At 47.1% G+C, this 21,494-nt stretch overlaps 1 protein-coding gene across 22 annotated transcripts in view; it reads left to right on the forward strand.

Annotated features, from left to right (window-relative positions):
- ACACB (acetyl-CoA carboxylase beta) overlaps positions 1 to 21,494 on the forward strand; it is a 107,845-nt gene that overhangs the window by 62,553 nt on the left and 23,798 nt on the right. For 11 of the 22 annotated variants that reach the window (XM_074321660.2, XM_074321661.2, XM_074321659.2 and 8 more), the window contains 19 exons: positions 155 to 301; positions 1,777 to 1,965; positions 3,526 to 3,626; positions 4,867 to 4,893; positions 5,184 to 5,272; positions 5,361 to 5,485; positions 6,480 to 6,593; positions 6,748 to 6,861; positions 7,140 to 7,181; positions 7,389 to 7,478; positions 10,305 to 10,423; positions 12,253 to 12,390; positions 13,197 to 13,296; positions 13,386 to 13,493; positions 16,205 to 16,261; positions 16,500 to 16,541; positions 17,563 to 17,778; positions 19,778 to 19,933; positions 20,760 to 20,963. In XM_074321660.2, coding sequence (XP_074177761.2) covers positions 155 to 301; positions 1,777 to 1,965; positions 3,526 to 3,626; positions 4,867 to 4,893; positions 5,184 to 5,272; positions 5,361 to 5,485; positions 6,480 to 6,593; positions 6,748 to 6,861; positions 7,140 to 7,181; positions 7,389 to 7,478; positions 10,305 to 10,423; positions 12,253 to 12,390; positions 13,197 to 13,296; positions 13,386 to 13,493; positions 16,205 to 16,261; positions 16,500 to 16,541; positions 17,563 to 17,778; positions 19,778 to 19,933; positions 20,760 to 20,963 — 2,178 coding nt within the window. The remainder of the gene's footprint in view (positions 1 to 154; positions 302 to 1,776; positions 1,966 to 3,525; positions 3,627 to 4,866; positions 4,894 to 5,183; positions 5,273 to 5,360; positions 5,486 to 6,479; positions 6,594 to 6,747; positions 6,862 to 7,139; positions 7,182 to 7,388; positions 7,479 to 10,304; positions 10,424 to 12,252; positions 12,391 to 13,196; positions 13,297 to 13,385; positions 13,494 to 16,204; positions 16,262 to 16,499; positions 16,542 to 17,562; positions 17,779 to 19,777; positions 19,934 to 20,759; positions 20,964 to 21,494) is intronic. The other 11 variants (XM_074321669.2, XM_074321668.2, XM_074321671.2 and 8 more) reach the window with 3 other exon arrangements.

Consider the following 21,494-nt stretch of genomic DNA (forward strand, 5'->3'; position numbering starts at 1 on the left):
CAGATACGATGTTTTCTTCTGTTTCCCCCACCCCCGGCTTCATCCTAAGTGTATTGCACATATTGCCTATTGGTAGCTCTGCCTCTGCCCTTGACTTGTCTCATTTGGGAGGCCACGGTGTCCTTGACCTCTGCTTCCTGTTGTGTCTCGTCAGGCCGAGCCGTTCACAGGAGAGCTCCCGCACCAGCAAACTCTGCCTATCATGGGAGAGAAACTACACCAGGTCTTTCACAACGTCCTGGAAAACCTGACTAACATCATGAATGGCTACTGTCTGCCGGAGCCTATTTTTAGCATAAAAGTAGGTCACGTGTGAAGGGTAGGTGTGTATGCTGCATACCTGTGTAGGTCTGTGTGAAGGGCCAGAAGGAGTTACTCCATGAAATCAGAAGTCTTGACTGACGTAATTGACTTGAGGCGTGAGAAAATGGTTAGTCCTCTGCTGTTTTATGAAGGACCCGTCCTCAGAGAATGCCTCAGTTTGTAAACATGGATATGCATTTCTCTGGATTATAAATTGTTATAAAAGTGACAGTTGGGTTTTTGGGGTTCAGTTCAGCTCGACACAGAGAATGTTCAAGTAGTAAGTTGAGTGGAGTCAGTGTGGTTTACCCTGTGAAAGAGAGAACGAGGGAAACACTTGGTTCAGACACACAACTCTGTTCATTGTTTACCATCCCAGGGTCCTGTGGTCTACTTACTCAATAGAGAAATAAGAAGTCCTCAGATTTGCAGACCTCTGTGAAAGACCCCTGACACTAAATCTAACATCAATAGGGACAAAACTGTGTTGCATGACATTCCGTCTCAGAATAGCAAACATAGTGATGGTGGTGATGCTGGTGATAATAAAAATGGTCAACCCTTGTCTAATACAGACTATGCGCCAACTGCTATTCTAAGCACTTAAAATGTATTGTCATTTAATCCTCCCAACAAACCTAGGAGGTAGAAACTCTTATTTAGTTCAGTTTTACAGATGAGGAAACTGAGGCACAGGGAGGCTAAGACACTTGCCATGTTTTACCCATAAAGAGCCAAAGATGGGATTTGAACCCTAGCTATCTGGCTTCCGAGTCCATGCTCTTAACCCTTGTGCTATGCTTCCTCATTGTGATTGCTGTCATTGCAACCTTTATTTAGTCTTTGCACTTGCCAGTGTATGAATCATTTCATTTTTAAACCTCATACCCACGTTATGGGGTTGGTACCATTATTCTACTCTTTTGAAAGCCATCAATGTATCATCTACTGGCATGCCCAGAAATAGTGCAGAGCAGCTGTTAAATAGTCTCTGGAGTTAGATGGCTTGAGTTTGCATCCTGGCTTTGCTGGGTGACTTTGAGTAACTTAATTAACCGCTCTGTGTTTCAGTTTCCTCATCTGTAAAATGGGAATAATGATTACACGTACTTCATTGGGTTGTTTCTGAGGGCCAAACGAGAATGTGCAAATAAAGGTCTTGGAACAGTGTCTGGTACTAAGCATCCCACAAACATTAGCTCTTCCCATGGCCTTATGTTTTATCCTCACACCATACTGGTTCTCTGGATGCAGGTAGCGGGCAGTGGGGGCCTTCCTGGGTGGGGAAACTGGGTTCCCCTTGTGGTCAGTGGGCCATTCCACTCAGGACTGTTCCAGAGTCTGCTGGGTCCAGATCTTTAGCCGCTTGAGTGCACGGGTCTGGATGGGTTGAGTGTGTCGGGTACCCCGTGGTGGGTGGCTGTACCCACGCCCCTGCGGGGCCTCAGGCCAATGCTGTGGTCCCTGCTGCAGCTGAAGGAGTGGGTGCAAAAGCTCATGATGACCCTCCGACACCCGTCGCTGCCGCTGCTGGAGCTGCAAGAGATCATGACCAGCGTGTCGGGCCGCATTCCCGCCCCCGTGGAGAAGTCGGTCCGCAGGGTGATGGCCCAGTATGCCAGCAACATCACGTCGGTGCTGTGCCAGTTCCCCAGCCAGCAGGTAGGTGCCCCCACTCAGCCCCATCAGAGTACCCGCGTTAGGCCAGGTGGTTCCTTGAAAACTAACTCTGCTCCCAGGAAGTCGAGATATCTGGCCTCTCGTCGAATCGGGCTTCATGAGACCCAGTGACAGCCCGAGGTGTTCGGGGCTGAGTGTTGCCTTTCAAGCCTTCTCTGCAGAATCCCAGCATTTCTACCAAAGCAACAATTGTTGAGATGAACGGGGACAGTTATTAAGCCTTATTCCATAAACTTCGGATTCAGAATAGGAGTAAGCAGTTGGTGCAAATAAAGCGAGCATTGTCCATACACTGGTATAATTTCCTGATATAATAGAGGAAATTGTGGGGTTTTTTTGCTTGTTTTGTAGCTTAGATTCTCTTCTTATGAAGGTAGAGCCTTGGGGCTGTAAGTATAAATAATATTTTTTTAAGAATGGAAACCATTCCAGGGTAATAGAAAACATCTCTAATAATTCTACATTGGCCTCATTTTGTTCTTTTTTGTTGTTGCTTTTATCAAGTATTTTAAAGGTAATTTGCATTTGGAAGAGCCCCCTTTGCCAGTTTATCTTCGTGCCCTCTGTCTGGTTGGAAGGCCTACCTACCATCGTCATTCCCCCCCACACACCTTAGTGACTGGGGAAACTAGAGTACAGGTCAGGTCATTCCCAGAGGTCAACCACTCTAGAAGTTGGAATATTGTTCCCCCATAAAAAGGGATGAAATACTGATTGCTGCTACCACACGGATGAACCTTGTAAACATGCTAGGTGAAAGCAGCCTGTCGTAAAAGGCTACATGTTGCATGATTCAATTCACACGAAATATCCAGAATAGGCAAATCTGTGGAGAAAGAGTAGATTGGTAATTGCCAGGAGCTCGGAGAAGGGGAAATGGGGAGTGGCTGTGAATGATTATAGAGTTCCTTTTTGGAGCGATAAAATGCTCTCAAATTAGACAGTGGTAACAGTGGCACAACTCTAAATATACTAAAAACCACTGAATTAATTGTATACTTTAAAAAGGGAGGAATATTATGGTATGTGAATTATATCTCAGCTAAAAAATAATAAAGCAAAACTCTAAAGGACCCCAGTTGAGAAAAGTACATGTTTGAACTTTTCAGGAATTTGTCTTTGATGCAGATTTATTCATTAAAGATATTTTTGTTGCCAAAAACAATATGCCAGCGACATTCCATCTAATTATAAAAATAGGACCCCTCCCCACCCAGCACCCTCAGGTTCCCTGGGTTTGGAAATTCCCTTCTCTTTTCCTACAACATTCGTATTTGTGGAGAGGTGTAAGACAAATGTATGTATGTCTTTATGCGATTATTGTCACCCTGGGCTCTTGAATTCCTCAAATAATATGTTGAGTGGGATGAACAGAGCTGTTTCTGGGTGGCCAGAGGGCTATGGGCTGGGATTTTCTTCTTTCGAATGAGCCTCAGACAGCACCTAGAGTGGGAGCCTGTGGTGTGTCCTTCCGGTGACTTCTGTGTGGTGACTGGATTGTGTGGTTGTGAGTGGCCAGACCTGTCTTCTTTTCCCATCCAGATAGCTACCATCCTGGACTGCCACGCAGCCACTCTGCAGCGGAAAGCCGACCGGGAGGTCTTCTTCATGAATACACAGAGCATCGTGCAGTTGGTCCAGAGGTGAATCCTGGGCCCTCCGTGGGGCGCGGTTGTCACACTTTATCGTCCTGTGTGTTGCCCCAGCTGCTGGTCGGGGGGCGGGGGGGGTCTCTTAAGGGTAGGCTCAAACTGGGAGACAGTGCATGGGGTCCAGAGATCCTGATCACGGTTCTGGCATAGCCATTCCTAACAGCAGAAACCCGGGCAAGGCACTTTCTTCTGTGCGTCTCAGTTTGCCGGTGTGCAAAATGGGAATGAAAACACCTGACACATGAAATGTCATTCTGAGTTCCGAGTATTAATGAATTCTGAGTCCTTGTGGCAGCTTTGATTATGAGATAGTGGGACGAAATGGCTTTATGTGCCGCAAAGGACTGGACAAGTGATTGCAGTTTTGTGGGGTGGGCATTGCAAAGGAAAGGATGAAGAATTTGTCTTTTATCTTAAGTAGCTATTGAGCAGGGAGAACTATTCTGATGACGAACTGCCATTTTGCATGAAAAGTTAACCCAGGAAGCAAGCATGGCTTCTAAAGACAGAATCAAAGCATTGTCAAACTGGAGTGAGTTAATTCATGTATCCCATGTTCCCGAAGCTATCAGAGGTGCAGAGAAGGTAGGGCTGTAGGAGGTGGCCCTGCTTTTCAGGGCACTTCCTGGCTCATGGGGACTCACACTGGCAATACAGGATTGAAGCTGAGGAAGGAGATCTTTGTGTGGCTTCCCCACAAAGAGTTTCACAGCCAAGGGCCAAGTGGGTCTGTCTCCCCAGAACACTTCAACAGCTACGCTAACCTTAAACCCGTCCTTTAGCTTCAGAGAAATACCTAGAAGAAGTGAACAAATGATAAATCGAATTCTCTAGCTGATTTTTCTGTGTTGAACATAAATATCAGAGCTCTGTCCTAAGTTGTGTGTGTGTGTGTGTGTGTGTTTTAAAAAAAACACCTCGCATTTGAATAAAGGAGCATTTTAGGTCCCCTCTTTTGTAGCTATTTGGTGATGCTAGGGGTAAGCTGATTTCAGCGTCTCTAAAACTCAGTGTCACATGTCCTAAGAAACTCAATTCCCTGTGTTCAGAAATGATTTAGAAGAGGAAATGTTTTAGGGAATGTCCAGGTGAAAATTTGGTTTTAAAAGGGAAATAAAATTTACACGGGGTCTGTTTTTGGTGTCTTTCAGTTTTGTTTTGGTTATTTCCAAACTGTCTTTATACAGTGGATGGTTAATTGAGAATTTTTGTTTTCAATCATGCATGCAAGGCTGACCCCGTTCAGCATCCCAACTCTGTAAGTGTTTTTCCTTCTCTCTGGGAATGGGGCAGGTGCCATCCAAAGGTTCAGACTTGACCTCTGATTCGATGTATGACCTTGGGCAAGTCACTGCTCTCTTTGGCCTGCAGAGTTAGCACCAATGAACTGACTCACAAATCCCTCCCAGGCCTAAGGCTGAGGGAGTGCAGCCACCAGATGCTTTATTAGTTTTCTCATTTTGGAAACCCCACAAGCCCTGGCTGTGGATATTCCTTTGCACCAGGAAGCGGAGTCGATCATTAAAGCAGACTTTCTTTCCTCCCCAGATACCGCAGCGGGACCCGTGGCTACATGAAGGCAGTCGTGTTGGATCTCCTGCGAAAATATTTACATGTCGAGCACCATTTCCAACAAGGCAAGAGTCGCCGCTGGCACTGGTGGTCAGCCCAAAGGCGGGAGGGGCCCTGCGCCTTACCCCCTTGCGGCCTTTTGTCTCCCTGTAGCCCACTACGACAAGTGTGTGATAAACCTCAGGGAACAGCTGAAGCCCGATATGTCCCAGGTGCTGGATTGCATCTTCTCGCACGCGCAGGTGGCTAAGAAGAACCAGCTGGTGATCATGTTGATCGTAAGCAGGAAAGGGCGCCCTGTACTCAGAGTGGGGGTAGCACAGGAGCTGCAGACTTCTTCTGGAAAGCACCAGAGAGAGGAAATATTTTAGGTTTTGCTGATCATGTGGTTTCTGTCTGTACCTCTCAAAACTGTCTTTGTACAATGGAAGCAAATGGGCTTGGCTGTGTTCTGATCAACTTTCTTTGCAAAACCAGGCAGTGGGTGGGATTTGGCAGAAACTGGGGGAGAGCATGACTGACATTCACAAAGCACCTACTATGTACCGGGCACTCCTGACATACTTGGGATAAGGCACATTGCCTCTCTGAGCTTCAGTATATTTCTCTGTAAAATGGGGATCATAACAGCAATTCCTTAGAGCATTGGTGTCCAAACTTTTTTCAACGTTTTTTACCAAGGGTCATATGCGGTAAAATACACAAACAGCCGGACCACTCACTCGAGGTGAAGTATGTATCACCTCACCTGATTTATTTAAGTAAACTAAATATATTTTTGGAATTTGCTGTGGGCCAATTAACAATGGGTAGCGGGCCGCAGTTGGCCCGCAGGCTGCAGTTTGGACACCCCTGCCTTAGAGGGTTGGGAGAATTTAGAGATATGAATGTCAAGGGTCTAGCTGCTTGCCTGGCACATACTAAGTACCTCATAATTGCTGACCATTAGTAGTGATGCAGCCAGAGACTTAGATGTATTTTTCTTCTTACCAGATGTGTAGGGCTTGTTTTAGGGTGGATGAATGGGTGATCGAATGAATGAATGAGTGAGTGAGTGAGTGAATGAATGAATGAATGAATGAATGAATGAATGAATAGGGGGTACACTGTGGAAAAGGGTAAGGGTATGTACATCAGACTATACCAGGCATCTTCAGAGGACCAGGCAGCTGTCTGGTTTGCCAGGGCAGTTGCATCCCCAGTCGAGGGTGAGTGCTGGCATATTTCTTTCTAGTGGACAAAAGCCACTTGGATTCTGTTTTGTCCCCAAAGGATGAGCTCTGTGGCCCAGACCCTTCCCTGTCGGAGGAGCTCACCTCCATCCTCAATGACCTCACTCAGCTGAGCAAAAGCGAGCACTGCAAAGTGGCCCTCAGAGCCAGACAGGTAGGGTCAGGGTGGGGGTCGTGGGGTACTACTTTCCCCACCATGCTTGACCCCCGCTGTGCACAGCCCCTCTCCTGCCGTCCCATGTCCAACCAGATGGGCTTCTCCCCTGTAAGGCTGACTTACCCCAACCCCTCCGCCCCCTCCCCCGTAGGTCTTGATTGCCTCCCACCTCCCCTCCTACGAGCTGAGGCACAACCAGGTGGAGTCCATTTTCCTGTCTGCCATCGACTCGTACGGCCACCAGTTTTGCCCGGAAAACCTCAAGGTGAGACTGTCTCCATCCCCCTGTCACAGAACACATACTGTGGCCAAGTGGGGCCTCAGGCGAAGTGGGCCCCACTGGCACTGGGGTGGAGGGCACAGTCGCAAATACCAGTGGTTTAGTCCAGTGTGGCCAGGGTTGCCCAAGGGGGCTGTCAGGGGAGGCTCAGGTAGCAGGGCTCGCCCAGGGGGTATGATTTTAAAAAGTCAGGTATGATGGAGCATTTCTGGAAGCTGAGAACCTCACATACTCGTAACTGAGTCATGGCTTCATCTTCCCAGGGTCTCCTGTCCCCTGACTCTGGCTCATTTACAAGCTTCCAGGTAACCCCTCTGCGTCTGAAACTGGGAGCCCCGGGTGCAGTCAGCCTTGAGCTGCTTCCACTTTCAGATCTTACAGCCTGGGGCACTGGTAGCATTTTGTGATAACACCACCAGCTTCCCCTGCTCCCACCCCTCCCACTTATCCGACTGTTGGTTAAAACTTGTTAACATTTACTTTTCCTTTGTTCCCCTTTCTGTTTCCTGTAGAAATTAATACTCTCAGAAACGACCATATTTGATGTCCTGCCCACTTTCTTCTATCATGCTAACAAAGTCGTTTGCATGGCGTCCTTGGAGGTAAGTGGGAGCGGCCCGTGTAACAGCACAGCACCGAGAGCATACCAGTTCTAGCATCCATGCACCTGACCTGAGGCCATATGCCTTGCAAACATGATCTTATCATTCTCCCCATAAGGCGGGTACCGTTACTAGCCCTATTTTACAGAGAAGGGAACTGAGGCTCAGAGAGGTGAAGCAACTTGCTCAAGGTCACACAGCTAGGAAGTGGCAGAACCAGGATTCCCACCAGGTCTTGCTGGTCACCCCTGCTAGCTCGTCCGAACTTTCCAACTCACCTACATCAGTGACCTTTGAAAGACTTTTCCACTTGGAACTGAAAGAGCAAGAAGGAGCCTAGGTGCTCCCAGTGTGACGGGGCAGAGGAGGGCGTGACCAGCCGCAAAACCCAGATTAGATAGAGCTGGTGGTCTTGCTCCAGCTCCGGTCTTCCTTGATTCAGGGCCTCAGAGGTGTTTCGTTAGTTTCAGGGCATCACAGTGTTTAATCTGCTCCTTCAGAATCCTTTCAAAGAAATAGGAGATGATGACTTACGTTTTCAACCTGATTCTTTTCCCCTGGTAGTTTTTCCTCATTTCTTCACCCTGTGATCTTAGAATCTTGGTCTCCAGGGACCCCCACTCCCTCTTCTGCCATCTTTTACACCCTATTTGTCCCCCATCCTGACTCTGGCAGGCTAATTAGGTCTCCATGGAGACCATTTTGGGCTTGTGAGCATATAACAGCTACAGAGTCTCCTGGGACGGCAATGTTTGCCACCTCCCTGCTTTCAACTCAAAAAATGCTTCTCCTGTCCTGCTTTGTTTCCAGCAGTTAGATCCAATACAGATCTTGAGTACTTATTTTTTTCTCTCGCCAATTTTCAACATATTTATTGAAACCTATGTGCCAGGTGCTGGGGATACAACAGGGGACAACCATAGTTTTTGCCCTAGTGGAGCCTCTCTCTAGTTGGGGAGAGATACACATTAAATATTCCTGTAATTACTCATGGGACGGGGCTGCAATGGGAAAATAGAGTCAGGGTGAGAATCGGACAGCAGGGTTTAATCTTACTAGGGGGTTTAACTCAGGCTTGATGAGGCAGTCACATGAAAGCAGGTATCTGAAGAGCGAATAGGAATTGGTGGGAGGGAGAAGCAGAGAGATTCTAATCAGTGCGAATGGCGTATGGAGAGGTTGGAGCTGCGTGACCTCTGGCAAGTTGCTTTCCTTCTCTGGACTTTCAGATTCTCAAGCTTTAGGTGGGGGTAATGATATCCACCTCACAGGATGATTTGAAGGTAAACGAGTAAGCAACTGAAGTGGATATTGGTTGCCGCCCGTCATCCGAACACTTGTCCTATTTGGATGGGCCCTATGTCAGGTGGAAAGCAGCAGTTTACCTTCTTCCCTCTTTGAAATGCTAAATCCCATTTATTTCCATGAGAGAATTTTCTAGAGTGCTTTCTTTACACATCCCATCACTTTGTTCAGCGGAATGTAATCCAAGCTTTTCTCTATGACTCAAGATGAGCATTGTGAACATAATAACATTTGCACTTGGCCTCTTGCAGAGTTTTGTCCCTGCTCTGATTGTGTCTGGCATCTCCAAGACTAACCCCCATTTGATGATTCTCTAGGAAGATCCACAGGGCACAGCATATAGCTTTGCTCATGGCTGTGACTTATTACAGTGAAAGGACACAAAGCACAATCAGCAGAGGAAAAAGGCACATGGGGTGAAGTCCAGAGGAAACAAGGCGCGAGATACCTCTAGACACAATTCTTTGAGCAACGAGTTGTGACAACACGTGTGAAATGAAGCTCATTAGAGACTTAGCACCCAGAGTTTTTACTTGGGGGCTGGTCATATAGGCATCCTCTGTCTGGCATATACCAAGATTGTAAACTCCCGGAAAGCAAGTATGTGATGAACATACATCATATCGTTTGCACGGTTTAGGCTCCATGAACCGTTCTTATCAGGACATTGTGGAAACTTTTCCAAAATCCAAGTTCCCAGATGCTAGCCAAAGACCAGCTTTGCAAGCCCGTCTTGCAAAGAACAGCAGTGAGGCCTGCTATGTTAACTCTGCACAATCCTCGTGTTCCCTATCCATTTAAAAACCTCCCAGTGCTTAAACTCTAGAACTGTGTTATCCGACAACGGCAGCCACTGGCCACACACAGCTTGTGAGCATTTGAAATACGGCTAGTTGGAATTGAGCTGTGCTCTCAGTGTAAAATACACACTGGATTCCAAAGTCTTAGTATTATGGAAAATTTAAAATACCTCAGTAATTTTTTATATTTGATTACATGTTGAAATGATAATATTTTAGGTATTGGAAATGAAACAAAATTATTATTAAAATTATTTTTCCCTTGTTGCCTTTTTTAAGTGGCCACTAGAAAATTTTAAATTAAAGTTACATAGGTGGCTCCTGTTCCATTCGTGTTCCATCGGACAGCGAGTGCTACTCTAGAGCAGGAGTTGGCAAACTACAGCCCATTGTCCACATCCGGCCCCCTGCCTATTTTTGTAAATAAAGTTTTATTGGAACAGCCATGCTCATTCATTTACATGTTGTCTGTGGCTGCATCTGGGCTACCACAGCAGAACTGAGTAGTTGGAATAGAGATGACATATCCCGCAAAGCATAAAATATTTGCTATGTAGCCCTTTGTAGAGAAAGAAACATTCTGAAATGTGAACTAATTTGCTCTTGATAACTGCTTAGAGATAACTGAGAGATCATTTCTCCAGCCTGAGTTTTCTCAGGTTTCAGGGGTGTTCTGCAGTGCCCTCCTAAGGGAATGGCCCCTGTGTTTCTGTTCCATTAGGTTTATGTGCGGAGGGGCTACATCGCCTATGAGTTAAACAGCCTGCAGCACCGGCAGCTCCCGGACGGCACCTGCGTGGTGGAGTTCTGTTTCATGCTGCCCTCCTCCCACCCAAACCGGTATGGAGTGGTTCATACCCAGGGGTGGCTTGTGTTTCTTTTCTCCCTGACCACTGTAGTCCTATTTTTGGAGGAATCCAGCAAGTGTGTCTGGGGACAATGCTTGGCAGACGTCAGGGACACCACTTCCCCACTGTGGGAACTCGCCACATCTGTTCTCTCCTGCGCAAAAAGGAAATAATCCAAACCTACTTCATACACCTGCACCATCCACTATGGTAGCCACCACCCACCTGTAGGCTATTTAAATTAAAATGAATGGAAATTAGAAATTCAGTTCCTCAATCATACCAGCCACCTTTAAAGTGCTCAGTAGCCACATAGGGCTGTGGCTGCCATATTGGACAGTGCAGTTCTAGAACATTCCATCATCTTTCATTTTTATCATTTATTTTCACCCTTATTTCAAAAAAAAAAAAAAAAAATTGTGACATTTTGGCCAGTGGAGAGAAAGGGAGACAGACTGCATGTGACCTGGAATCATTTTGGGGACTGTGCGAGGTGTGGTGTGAGAACTTTTGAAATTATCTGCCCCCGAGGAGGAATTCGTTTCTTTTTCCATTTCATTGTCTCAGCAGTTCAAATGGGTTAGGAAAGCAAGGGCGGCTGTCCTGAAGCCTGTGAATCATTGGGACGCTTAGCACGGACACAGCATCCTGTTTTCACCCAGAGAGACACTGACGGCCTGGAGGGATTCCCTGATTTGCCTCAGGTCCTCACTGCCGCTATCAGCTGGGAGTGCCTGAAGCTTATTCGGGGCCTGTGGCCTCAGAGGAGACCCCGCTTGTAGCTGACCCATGACCCCACTCCTCATGGCCTCTGGGAAAGACCAGAGCAGTGATGTCTCACTTCCCAGCAGCACCTGACCGGGCCCTCCACCCCTGTGTCTGTAGAGCCAGGCCCGTTATGCATTGGGTCAGGGGACTATTGGGAGGACAGATGAGAGGACAGCAGGGATTCTTGTGGGCTGCAGCCAGGACTTAGGTCCAGGCCCAACGGGGGCTGTGAGCACATCCGCGAGGTGGAAGCTGAGCTCGGCCCTGGCTCAGGGGCTGTCGTTCTAGCCCACTGGTGGTTGCCCTGCAGGAAAGCGAGCCTGCGAGGCCAAAACTTTCCATGTTGTTTTTCCCCAGAGAAGCAGATCAGCTAGACTTAAAAAAAAAAATCTGAAGTCCCTCAACTTTGCAAGGGATTTATGGGCAGGGATTAATGTATAGGACTATAATAAAAATGCTGCAGAGACCAAAGTCAGTCTTTGGACTGAATTCAGCCCAGGCTGCCAGGCCAGTTTGTTGCCTCTGCATGAGCTGTCCGGAGCAGTGGGCCTGGATGGTGATTTCAGGGGTATAAAAGGAGGCACACACAGGCCCTGCCTCACCTGGGTCAGCGATTTCCAAGAGCACACCCAGGTTTGACGATTCACAGGGAAGATTTTACAGGACTCAGTAGGTCGCCATGCTCACCACTATTTCTTAATACAGCAAAGGGATGCAAAATACAGTCAGCGAAGACAAAAGGGGTTTGAGGTTTCCAGAGGAAACCAGGCACAAGCTTCCAAGAGTCCTCTCCCGGTACAGGATGCGTGTCATTCCCCCAGCAACGAGTTGTGACTGCGTGTGTGAAATGCTGTCCGGCAGCTGGTTAGAGACTCAACTCTTAGTCCTCAGCCCCTGGCCCCGTCTTCAATCCCCTCTCCCCCCAATTTTTAGCCCCACTTTTGGGTGGGCTCTAATGCTAGTCTGGCTCACCGAAGTTGCCATGGCAGGAGCAGCTCTTGGGGCCAGATCTTGGAGCAGCGGCCTCATCCCCTACTTCCTGTCCCCCTGCAGGATGGCTATGCCCATCAGTGTCACCAACCCCGACCTGCTGAGGCACAGCACTGAACTGTTCATGGACAGTGGCTTCTCGCCCCTGTGCCAGCGGATGGGGGCCATGGTCGCCTTCCGGAGATTCGAGGAGTTCACCAGGTACCCAGTGTGGCCCGGTCTCCCAGATACCCTGAGCAGAAGGGCCAAGTGAGCTTCCCCTGACTCCCACTTGTTCATGTGACACACTAGGTTGGGGTGGCCCAGCCACATGGCACAGTGAGTTAATAATAACAAAATAACATCGTCGCCAGGAGTGTGGGCTTTCGCGTCAGCCCTCCTGCGTTTGAATTCTGGCTCTGTGCCTCCTGAGACTGAGCAAATTACTGAATCTCTCTTCTGTACCTTAGTATTCTCATCTGTATAATGGGAATGAGAGAAGGATCTACTTCAAAGATCACTAGGAAAATTAAACAAGATAGTACGTGTTATTATATTTAAAGTATAATTGATGTGTAAATAACATGCCCAGTAAATGTCACCTGTCAGTCTTGTTACGATTATTGCCCTTTTCAACCTGTTGCTGTGTGTTACGCATCATGCTTGGATGATTTCGTGTCCTCACACGGCCATAGGAGGTTTGATTACTTCTCTTATCCTCAGTTGATTCGGTGAGGTGAGGTGAGGGGGTGCGGATCTCCCAGCTGGTAAAAGGTGGGGGCGCTGCTGATGCCCCAGAGTTCGGACAGCCTTTCTTTCGTGGTCAATCTCAGATAACGGGGGCTCAGTCTTCCCTTTTGGGAAAGACCCCATCAGTGATGCCTTGGAAATGGTCAGGAACCGAATGAACTCTGCGGAGTTAGATGAGCTCGCCGAGTGGTGGCTGGGAAAGAGGGAGGGCCCAGGTCTAACCTGCGACCTTGTGGGGGAGCAGCCCCTCAGCCCTGCTCTCTGCCCCACACCCCCAGGAACTTTGATGACGTCATCTCCTGCTTCGCCAACGTGCCCAGGGACAGCCCCCTTTTCGGCAAGGCCCGCTCTTCCTTGTACTGTGACGAAGACGGCAAGGTGAGTGTCTGAGCAGGGAGCAAGCCGAGGAGGGGGCAGGCCGGGGCTCCAGGTCCTTCCATTGCCCACCTTTGTGTTTTTCCTCCTAGAACTTCAAAGAAGAGCCAATCCACATCTTGAACGTGGCCATTCAGTGCGCAGACCACCTGGAGGACGAGGAGCTGGTGCCGATTTTGCGGACATTCATACAGTCCAAGGTGCACTGGGCTATGCCTCTGCCTTGGGGCCCTGGAGGAGGGGTGGGACCTGTCTTGGCAAGGTGTCTGATGCACCTGAGACATGCTGAGTGTCTCCGAGCCACAGACTTGGCTTCCTGTCCTAGCTCTGCTTAACGTTGCCCATGACCTTGGGCAGAGGTGGCCGAATGTGAATCCTTCTCTATCACACGAGGGAGGCATTTCTTTCCCTCTCGCAGGGTGTTGGCAATGATGAAATGACCCAGTATGTATACACCCTGTAGCATTGAGGACACAGTCAATAAACAGTTTTAGGTTTGGGGGGAATATTTTTGTTGGCTAACCCAGAAAACTCACAATTGTAAAATGGTCACTTACATTGACATCCGTTTCTGCAAGTAACTGCAGGTTGCTTTTATACATATGTGGTTGCCATTTCCAGCATATGTTCTCACCCTGGCAGTGAGACAGCTGTTATGTATGCTCAAGGACCTCAGTTGCAGACATGTGGAGCAGCTTGGCAAGTGTAGGTGGTAGAAATAGCAGGAAGGCGCTGTGTGACCTCAGGCAGGTCACTGTACCTCTCTGATCTGTAGTTTCCCCATCTGTAAAATGGGATGCTAAGATTCTTAGCTCATAAATTAATTAAATCTACCAGGCACACTGGCTGTTAGTTCTTGACCCTGCTGACTTGGTCTTAACTTTAAGAACACTTGGAAATTTTCATTGCTTTTTAGTCTCTTTATTTGTATTTGTGTTGAATTTCCTGTATTATCCTGGTGCTAGGGACACTTCTTACTTCCTCTGACTTGGTGTCCCTCAGAGAACATGGCCTGGTGCTTTCTGGGTAGGAGATGGACCAATGATGTTGTGGATAAGGCCATGAAAGCTCAGGGACATCATCGTTAGTGATTTACTTAGCCTTTCCTTGGTGAATGAGCAGCTAATGATTTTCATTGTAGAAAACGTTTAAGGTGCAGACAAATCTGAAAAGTAGGTTTAGAAACAAAACCCACAACCGCACCATCCAGCGGCAGCTACTGTGAAAGTATTGGCATATTTCCACCCAGCCTTTTTCTTTTTGGCATAGCTGATGTCCTTATTGGATTTTTAGCTTGGTGGCCCACAGGGTAGATAAGGTGACATTTGAACTGATTGGTAGCTTGCCTGCCCCTCTAACCAATCAGATGACACTTAGGATACTTGGTGGTTCTTACCCAGCGAGGGCAGTGGGAGGGGTGTCAGAATAACCTGTGGAAAGCGTGGGCAATGGCATATCCTGCTGTGTGGACGACCGTGCCCTGGGTGTCCCGTGGGTATAGAAAGGAAGGAAACAGTTCTCTAAATAGCGACGCAGGACGATATTCATGAGCTAGAAAAAATTAAATGGAGGTATCTCTGTACAAATAAAGTATATACTATACATGTATATATAACATACTGAAGAGACGAAAGCTAAAACAATATACACCTAGTGGGAGAAAGGAAAGAATTTTTATGTTACATATTTTATGTATTTTATGTTATATATTTTATGATTTAAATTTTTTTACGTTAAGCAGAAATGTGTGTACATTCACGCACACATACACTCACGCACCCACACACATACACACTCACACATGCACATACATACATTCACGCATACCTTTAATTGAGAACCGAAAATCAGGCTCCCCCCAACCAGGCTGGTTTTCCCACATTAGAATCCTCTTCATTTTCCAGTTTCTCCTGTTCGCTTTCCAACCTGCATCCCGTTCTTTCCCTTCTGTTGTGTACGTCTGGTTACCTCTTTCTGAATGGGCTATGACTGTTCTTTTCCCCTAATAATTTTTCTTACCATATGGACAAATTAATAACCTTATTTTTTTTTTTGTCTTCTGGGTTTTTTTCTTTCCCCAGAAAACTGTATATAATAGTATTTATTTTGTTTAGGGAGCAGCTAAAAAGTTTTGTGCTTGTTGTTTTTTGACGTCGAACATACAGAAAAGTGTACAAATCATAAGTGTGTGGCCTGATGAATTTTCACAGTGAATTCCCAAGTATAACCAGCATTCAGATCAAGAAATGAATGTTTCTGGCCCCATCTCAAGCCCCCTTCTGGTCTCTACCCCTCCCCCACAGAGATAACCAACCACTCTCCTGACTTCTAACAGTAGAGATTAGTTTTGTCTGTCCCTGAATTTTGGCTACATGAAATAATTTACCTGTCTTTTTCTTTTTTTTTGGTTAATGTAACAGTGCTCCTCCCTGCCCGTTTCATGAAAGATTTCATGAAATGTTAAAAAAAATACATATATATTTTAATGTAACAGCTTTATTGACTATAGTTCACATACCACACTATTCTTCCATTTAAAGTATACAATGCAATGCTTTTTCATGTATTCATAGAGTTGTGTAACCATCATTATGATAATTATATTTTAGAACATTTTCACCACCACCCCCTAAAAATCTGTACCCATCAGTAGTCATCCCCCATTTTTATTTGTCCCACCACCCTCTCCTGTTGCCCTAGGCAACCACTCATCTACTTTCTGTCTCTGTGGATTTGCCTTTTCTGGACATTTCACATAAATGGAGTCGTGTAGTAATGAGGTACTTGTGACTGGCATTTTTCACTCAGCAATACTGTTTTCAGGGTTCATCCACCTGGTAACTTGTATCAGGACTTCATTCCTTTTTGTGGCCTGAATACAATTCCATTGTGTGTTTGGTTTTTAATGCAGAAAAACATCCTTGTGGATTACGGACTCCGAAGAATCACATTCCTGATTGCCCAGGAGGTCAGTCCAATTCTCAGTGCATCGTATGAGTCTTTTTTCCATTCTCCAAGACCCAGTGCCATTTATTTGACGTTTACTCTGTACTTTGGGGCAGAAGTGATCAATTGCTAGAGAAGAGATGGCTTTCCAAAGCATTCATTCTAGAAGCAGATGGGGTTATCGTTAAAAACCAGTATATAAATATTTAAACAAGGCTTGCTTAATTTAATTGTCTTTTGTATGGATTTTCTGTTTGCAGAAAGAATTTCCCAAGTTTTTCACATTCAGAGCAAGAGACCAGGTATGACCAAAAGCAATATTGTTCTCTTTTCCCTGGCCTCTTTGATATTCAAGAAGAATATCCCAGTCCTGAGATATCCCTGTTATTCTACAACATGGCAACTTTTGTGCAGACTTCGGCCTTCCTCTGGGGTTGTATTTCCAATGAGAGTCCCGTGTTTCTATGTCAGCCTCACTCCTCCTGCGCTCTCAGCCTTCACTCCACGAGCCTGTCTCACGTGGACAATTTTTGTACTTGCTGGTGGACTCAGTGAGATGGTCCTCCCCACTTCTTTTTCTTTTGTGCTTCTAGAACAGTGGTTGGCAAACTGGCTTGTAAGCTAGCTGCCTGTTTTTATAAATAAAGTCTGATTGGAACATGGCCACACCCGTGTGGTCACACATACGGTCTGCTGTGGCTTTCTCACTCCAGCAGCTGAATCGAGTAGTCGTGATAGACCGTATGGTCCACCAGTCCTCCGGCCCGTGAAGGAAGTTTGCCGATCCCTGTTCTAGGACAGGTGGACTTGTTCCCAACGTCGATTCAAGATTGCCAAATTCAGAATTTCGCATTTTAATTGATCCAAAGCCTTCTCTAGTTAAGACCCATCCTTTCTCTGGCTTCTTCATTTTCTCTAAAGTTCATTCTCCAGCACTGTCAGTTGTATCCTCTTGGGGGCCAGTTTCCACAAATACACCAGGAGTTAGTGACTTCTTGAGAAATACTCTGTGACAGACTGAGACCTGCTTGTTTGTGCTGGCAGGTGCTGGGGCCTGGCTGGGTTCCCCTGAAAGCTGAGAGTTTTATGCCAGCACGCCAGACTTACACACCCGTGGCTGTCCTCTGGGCTGTCCCCAAATCCCAAATTTCTTGAGCCCTGGGGGTTGCTCACAATTAGGGGTCACTGCTGCATTCCTAGTGCTAAACCACACACACCAGGGGCTGCAGGGCAGTGTGGACCAAGCAGGCTCTTGGCCTCTGTCCGACTCGGTGTGTGTCTCTGTGTGTGTGTGTCTGTCTGCTCTGTCTCGTCGGCCTGCAGTTTGCAGAAGATCGCATTTACCGTCACCTGGAGCCCGCCCTGGCCTTCCAGCTGGAGCTCAGCCGGATGCGCAATTTCGATCTGACCGCCGTGCCCTGTGCCAACCACAAGATGCACCTTTACCTGGGCGCTGCCAAGGTGAAGGAAGGTGCGGAAGTGACGGACCACAGGTTCTTCATCCGCGCCATCATCAGGCACTCGGACCTGATTACAAAGGTAAACTGTCACGAGATGTTTCTTTCTCCCTCTGAGCTTGTCACTCCTATGCTTTGTTGAGTTCCTGCTTTTGTGCCAGGCCCTGCGTTGTGCACTGGGGATTGCAGGATGCATGGGGCACACACGGCCCTGCCCTTGTGACACTCGAGTCTCGGGGGGAGGCCGAACTTGAAATGGCCTATTTTCAGGTCCCAGCTGGTGGCACGTGGATTCATTTCTTGTGTCATGTGGTTCTCTCTGCATGAGGAGAATTGAGAGGATAGAAAGATGCTGGTTTGTTAAGTGAGTTTCTTGTATTTGCTGATTATATGATCATTTCTCATTGTTTCATGCATTTAGAAAAGTCACCCGTGATTATGTTGTGAAAATTTCAAACAATTCTGAAAACTACAGCTGACCCTTGAAACACCATGGGTCTGAACTGTGAGGGTCCACTTATATGAGGATTCTTTTCAATGGACGTGCGCAGTTCAAACCTGTGTTGTTCAAGGGTCAACTCCGAGGTTGGGGATCTGCGTACATGGAGGGCCAGATGTCGCTGTACGTGGATTTTTGACTGGGAGGTCAGCGCCCCTAATCCCTGTGTTGTTCAAGGGTCAGCTGTACTTTTAAAAATTAAGGAAAAGGACCCAGAATCCTGCCACTCAGGAGTCAGCCCTGTTGTGTATTGAATTATTACCCTTTCTAGGAATAATTCAATACATACCATGTTTCCCCGAAAATAAGACCTAGCTGGACAATCAGCTCTAATGTGTCTTTTGGAGCAAAAATCAATATAAGACCCAGTCTTATTGTACTATAAGACTGAGTCTTATACAATGTAATATAATATAATATATAATATAATATAATATAATATAAAAAATATAATATAATGTAATATAATACCTGGTCTTATTTTGCTATAATTTTACTATATTATATTACATAAGACCTGATCTTAATTGTACGATAAGACCAGGTCTTATATAATATAACATAAGACCAGGTCTTATATTAATTTTTGCTCCAAAAGACGCCTTAGAGCTGATTGTCTGGCTCGGTCTTATTTTCAGGGAAACAGTAGTATTGTGGGTATAGTTACAGATGGAGCTCAGGTGGACAAATCATTTGAGGACTTGTTTTTGTTACTGGTCAGTTACTTATAGACCTATTTCCATTTAATGAAGGTAATCCACTCCATGTTATTTCCTTGCGTGGATGTACTGTGTGTATTTTTTTTTTCCCTACTAATCTCTTGTTGATGGATGTTAAGCTGATCTCAGTGTTTTGCTGCCTCAGTCAACTAGATATTTTAATGGGTTTTACTATTATTCATGTGCAGTAAGGCCCACGGATCAGGAGACAGTTGCCATTGAAAAGATTGTTTGTTACTCAGAGGGTCCAGAAGGAGGGAGCTCTCCATTCCATGGAGGGCCACACTGGGAAGCACCAGGGTCAGCCAGGAGTTGGGGTGGGAGGGGGAACTTGGGGCAAGAGCCCTTATTGTGGTTTCTGCAGGAAGGAACAGGTGAGGCAGGGTAAGCAGGCTTGGGATTGGCTAGTTTGAGGAATTTCAGCTGGTTCTGAGCATAGAGGCTGTCTCTGGGTGCCTGGTACCTGAGCCTGGGGTGATTAGGGCAGGAGGAGGTGGCCTGGAATGTGAAAGCCCAGTGAAGGAAGTGGTTGGGGTGTGAGCTCTGGATTGGTTGGTTTGAATTTGAAAAGCATGCTCGTGGGTGAGTTGTGTTACTATCTCTAGGATTTAGCCAGCTCTTGAAGGGGCTGTCCCTCCGGGGTCAGCAAGGTTGTCAAAGCATCAGAATACAGAAAATAAAAGATGGTGGATGCACTCAACGGCCTTTGTCATCCCTTCCCCTTCGGAGGCAGGGCTCTGCCGTTCCCACCTGGCACACTTTTAAAGGAGAAGAATGTTTTCCTCTCCCCCGCCTCTCTGAGGCCAGCTGGGAGCGGGCCCTGCGCCCCTTGACTTAGCAGCTGCCCCTCTCACCTTTGGCAGGAAGCCTCCTTCGAGTACCTACAGAATGAGGGTGAGCGGCTGCTCCTGGAGGCCATGGACGAGCTGGAGGTGGCGTTCAACAACACCAGCGTGCGCACCGACTGCAACCACATCTTCCTCAACTTCGTGCCCACGGTCATCATGGACCCCTACAAGGTCTCACCTTTGGGGGGGCCCTCCCTGATCTCTGGGTTCAACTTCACTGGGACCCATGGCTCTTTGTGCTGTGCCGCTTTGGGCATTGTCTCCTGGCACTCGAGACCCGAGTGCCAGGATGTGTGTGTGCACATTTGAACCTTGGTGGCTGTAGGTGGAAAACAAACATTCCGTTGTTTAATTCTAGAGCCATATTTTAGCCACCACCCTGAGGCCTATCCCTATTCCGAGCTTCACCCTTCATGGCCATCCTTCACTTGTAGGACAGCACGAATGTCCCAAATGTCTTGCAAAACAAAAGTTTGTCCTCTTCCTGGTTCTAGGCTCTGTTGGGGGCTCCGTCAGATGGTTCTTCATGGGCAGGCAGGTTTTATGGTGGTGATTCTGGGATGGAACGAGTCCTGGTCCATCAGGTTGGCATCTGTGGGGTGCAAAGGACCCATGCTGGTGACCCAGCTCCACCAGGCCTTGTTGTTCCCAGAAGAGAAGATGCATAGGCTTGAGATGCATGGAGATAAAGGCAGTGTAATGTCGGAGAACTAGCTGTCAGTTCCAGCCTCAGTTTCCTCATCTAAATGGGCGAGGAAAATGCCGGCCTCTCTGAGCGATTATGAGGACGGAATGAGATAATGAGCTTTCAGATACTTAGCAAGGTGCCTTTGGTGGTTATTATTAGCTCACATAGTAGTTGGATCCATACATACTATGTCCCAGGCATTTTGCGTTCAGTCTGTCTCATCCTTCCGTTATTGCCAGTGCTAGAACTATTACTAGCAAGGTGTGCAGAATGGGCTCTGACATTGGACTTTCTGTGGTTTGGGGGCAGATCGAGGAGTCGGTGCGTTCCATGGTGATGCGCTACGGCAGCCGGCTGTGGAAACTGCGCGTGCTGCAGGCGGAGGTCAAGATCAACATCCGGCAGACCACCACCAGCGGCGTCCTGCCCATCCGTCTGTTCATCACCAACGAGTCGGGCTACTACCTGGACATCAGCCTCTACAAAGAAGTCACCGACCCCAGATCCGGAAACGTAAGGCTGGGCCAGGTCACGGAGGTCCAGGCCAAAGCAGAGGCAGGCCGCTTGGCCGAGCAAAACACATTCGAGTGACATTCGGTGGGCGTCTTGCCCAGCGTGCCCGAGTGGGGCAGCCCCTCCGAGCTGTCTGAAAGACGTGTTAGCGTCCGAATCCCAGTTGTTTGTTCCCCTGGAAGGAGAATGATTTCAAAGTTTATTCCATTCTAGGACCATATTTGGGATAAGATGTGGGGCACCATGGTTGATTATAATGCAGCGCCCAGGTGGTTCACTTAGTGAAATGGGTATTTTTCCCAACCCTTTTTTTTAGAACAGACTTTGTAAAGTGAATCAAATATCATACTGGCTGCCGTTTATATATACATATGTATACACACACACATATACACACACACACACACACATATATACATATATATATATATAAAACTTTATTTTGAAATAATTACTATCAAGAAGTTGCAAAATTAGTAAAAAGGAAAAAACAGTCCGGTGAGTTCCCATGTACCCTTCACCCAACTCCCA

Source organism: Rhinolophus sinicus, chromosome 9 (assembly GCF_057876585.1).
Source record: "Rhinolophus sinicus isolate RSI-liver-muscle chromosome 9, RSI-T2T, whole genome shotgun sequence".
NCBI lineage: Eukaryota > Metazoa > Chordata > Mammalia > Chiroptera > Rhinolophidae > Rhinolophus > Rhinolophus sinicus.